We start from the raw sequence: 3,933 nt of genomic DNA on the forward strand, positions 1-3,933 counted from the left end.
CTTCACCCCTGAGAGATCATGTCACAAATCTCCTCAAAACCTCCAGTGGCTCCTGTCTCATTCAGAGTAAAACGTCATCCTTCCTGTGACCTAAATGGCCTGGTGTGGTCTGGACAGCCCTTGGCTGCAAGGTCACCCCCATCACTCTGCCGTCAGAGGCCTGCCCCGGGCGGTCCCCGCCTCTTGGTCTGGTGCCAGCGTGTCCCCTCTCGGAGCTCTGCCCGGCCACCTCACTCTCCCCCGGCCACCTGGTCCTCGTCCCCCGGGACACATTCTGCGTGTGTCACTGTCTCCGTTGCTGTTGGTCAGGGCTGCGTCCGCCTGGCCCGCAGGCTGGCACTCAGCAAGGACGCGCTGAGGCGGGGCGGGGGACGGAGAGGAGGCCCCGGGCGCCTGGGGTCTCGGAGCCCTACCTGAACCTCTTGATGTTCTTCTCGGACACCCGGATGAACAGCACGATGGGGTAGATCCTGGACTTGATCAGGTCTCGGGAGCAGCTGATCCCCGCCTCCAGCAGGCAGTGCTTGTTCTGCAGGCAGCACGGCCAGCGGTCAGCAATGGGCCCGCCCCGCTCCCCCGGCCTGGGCGTCTCCACGGGACAGAGGGCCACTGCCTGAACCAGGCAGCGCCGCGAGGCGAAGCCTGACGCTCTGGACAAGGCCCCCCCCTCCCCCGCCCCGTGCAGACACGTGGTCCCCTGCTGTGCACAGAGACGGAACCCCCCTCTTCCCACCACCGAGGTGAACCAGCGGCGTGATGAGTCTAATGAACGTCAAAATCAGCAGCGGGAACCCCTGCTGCTCCACGTGGCCTGGAAGGCGTTCCTGGCACGAGGGGAGAGCCCCTTGAGGGACGGGGCGGCTGGACAGTCCTGGAGTGTCTGCAAGCGATCCCTGGCATGCGGGAACCCACCGTTTCTAAAAGGGACCATCTTTGCTTTGCTGAAGGCGTCGCTTCAATAAAGCCACGCGGCCCTCACATGTAACCTACGTGAGCACAGAACAGGGCACGCCCCCGAGCTGGCAGCCCTGCGCATTCCACAAACCGCATGTGCCTGTGGGGCTCGCACCCGAGTCCAGAGGTAGAAACGAGCGGCCCAGAGCCCCAGTGCTCCTCCTGGCCACTGCCCCCCACACCCTCCCAGTGCAGCTGTTGCTCTGACTTCCGACGGACGGCACAGAGTTGTTGGACGGCGTCACCTTTTCTGCCCACAGGACCTTGCTCTAGCCCCGCACCCCCATCGTCCATTTCGTCCACTGCCAGAATCCCCTGAATGCCCACGCCCGGACGGGGCCAGCTGATGGCTCTGCCCCTGCTTTCGTCCGTGTGTGTGCCACGTGGGAAGCGTGGCCGTCAGCTGGACGGCAGGTGCAGAGCTCCTGGCTGGGCATCTGCTCCTACCACCTCGACATCGCTGCCCACCGAGGGGCCGGCCCCCCTACTCTGGAGCACAGCGCAAAAACACCACACACAGAGACCCGACACAAAAAGAGCTCAGGGCTGAGGGCCGAGGGGGTCACACTGCCTGGCCCCAGCAGGCTCTAAATTGCATGCAGACACCTTTTCTGCACCGCAGCCAATGGCCCTCTGGTGCTCCATCTTCCTCCATTTGGCCGACACGATACCTGTTACCCGTTCTCCCTGTCTTTCGCCCTGACACGCTCTGTCTCTGGCCCTTGTTATCACAGCCAGACACACACACAGCCCCAAGCAACGGGAACCAGGACACCGGCACCAGGCAGCCGTCAGGAACAGGAGGAGGTTTCCGAATACAAACGCACGTCAGAGCCGCAGACAGGGTGGAGAAAGGTAATACGGGCGGGAGGGGGGCAGGGACGGCACGCGGTCCGCATGGGGGGCAGCACGGAGAGCTCGTCCGCAGCCACAGTCACTGCGCAGAGCTCATGGGGCAGGTGTCACCCCATCCAGCCCCCGGTGCCCTCACCTTGGCTGCCACAGCCTCGATGTTGGCGGGAACAACACACTCAAAAGTGTTGGCGTTCTTTTCTCGGGAGTAGATGATGGTCTCCGTCTTCTGCTTCCTAAGGAACTCATCTCTGGTGACAACATCTGTGGACAGAGAGGCCAGTGCTGAGGTGGCATGAGGCGACCCTGGGCCGACTGTCCTGGCCAGACTCCGCCTCCCCCTCTGGGCTGGACAGGACTCCACGCCGATCTCCCTCTGGCCACATCTAAATGACTCTCATCCCCTCCACTAGACTGTGAGGCTTCTCAGGGGCAGGGTCAAGGACGTGCTCCTTCACACCCCCCACGGCAGCCCACAGAGGAGCTGGTTAGTAAACCCGCGTGGACGGGCTCCTCTGCAGTCGGCTTCCCTGAACAAAGACGCTCAGGCACTTGGTCAGGCACTGTGGTACAGTCCTGATCACCAGCTGCTTATCACGAAGGACTTCCTGCTCCAGCCATCCACTGATCCGTCCATCCACCCATCCATCCATCCACTGATTCATCTATCCATCCATCCACCCATCCATTCACTGATCCATCTATCTACCCATCTACCCACCTATTCATCCATCATCCATCCATCCACCCATCTACCCATCCGTCCGTCCATCTATCTATCCGTCTGTCCATCTATCCATCTGTCCGTCCATGTATCCATCCATCCATCCATCCATCCATCCATCCATCCATCCATCCATCCACTGATCCATCTATCCAACCTATCCACCCACCTATTCATCCATCATCCATCCATCCACCCATCTACCCACCATCCATCCATCCTCCATCCATCCACCTACCCCCCCATCTACCTACCACCCATCCATCCACTCACCCACTGATCCATCTATTCATCCATCCACCCACCCACCAACCCAGCATCCATCCACCCATCTACTTCCCATCCACGGATCTATCCACCCATATATCCACCCATCCATTAATTTAACAATTTAACATTTATCGAACACTTACTAAGACCCAGATGTTAAGAATAAAAATACGATTAAAAAAGTAGTTGTCGTACTTAAAAAACTGCGACCTAGCAGAAGAGATGAAGGGGGGTTACTAATAAGTATAAAATAGGTCAGGGGTGCAGCGATGGCCTTATTGGGGAAGCACTGAGAAGGCATGGGAGAGCTGGGGAGAGGTGAGCAGGCAGGGTTCCTGGAGGAGGAGGTACAGCTTGGAGGCCCTACTCACTTGCTGGGTGACCCTGAACGCATCTTTGACCTCGCTGGGCCTCGGGCTCTGTTTGCGAGAGGAGGAGGGTGGGATACGCCCAGGCGTGGGCTCCCCGGCGTAGGCCCGGGCTGGCCTGGGGAGCCCACGCCACGAGGCCCGTGGGGCAGCTTACAACAAACCACTCCTGAAGGCTACGCCCGCACAGCGGACGCTGCTAGCTGCTCACCACAGAGGAGCAGGTGCACGGGTGAACCTCAAACTCGTGCTGGGCGGAAGGCGCCAGGGACGCGAGATTATAACTCTAGAAAGTTCTAGAAGCTGCACACTCATGTGACAGGGAACAGATCAGCAGGGCCTGGGCGGGGGCGGAGGGAGGGACACGCCTGTCAGGGACGACTCCAAGCTCTGTGTCCTGGTCACGGCGGGGCACGTGTCATGTCCACACTCGCTCAACCACACGCTTAAAATGGGGCTTGTTACTGTTTGTGAATCGTACCTCGAAAGATCGACCTAATGCCCTGACACTTCTACTGCACACCCGTTAGGATGGCTATTATAAAAAAACAGGGAATAACACGTGCTGGCAAGGACACGGAGCAACCGAAACGCTCGTGCACAGCGGCAGGGGCGTGACCTGGCGTGGCCGCCGTGGGGAACGGCAGTTCACTCCTGGGTCTGTGCCAGGAGGATGGCCAGCGGGGACCCAGACGGGCAGATGCAGCCCGTGCTCACAGTGGCGCTGTTCACAGCGGCCTCCAGGTGGGGCCTGCAGGTGTCCAC

At 60.1% G+C, this 3,933-nt stretch overlaps 1 protein-coding gene across 1 annotated transcript in view; it reads right to left on the minus strand.

Moving 5' to 3' along the window:
* Positions 1-16: 16 nt before the first annotated feature.
* Positions 17-3,933, minus strand: part of CARD11 (caspase recruitment domain family member 11) — a 31,207-nt gene continuing 27,290 nt past the window's right edge. Inside the window, exons 18-19 of the mRNA XM_023532756.1 lie at positions 1,946-2,192; positions 17-529 (exon numbers count right to left, since the gene is read on the minus strand). Of these exons, the coding sequence (XP_023388524.1) occupies positions 410-529; positions 1,946-2,192 (367 nt within the window). The 3' untranslated portion in view covers positions 17-409. The remainder of the gene's footprint in view (positions 530-1,945; positions 2,193-3,933) is intronic.

The sequence above is a fragment of the Pteropus vampyrus genome, unplaced genomic scaffold (genome assembly GCF_000151845.1).
Source record: "Pteropus vampyrus isolate Shadow unplaced genomic scaffold, Pvam_2.0 Scaffold90, whole genome shotgun sequence".
Classification (NCBI taxonomy): Eukaryota; Metazoa; Chordata; class Mammalia; order Chiroptera; family Pteropodidae; genus Pteropus; species Pteropus vampyrus.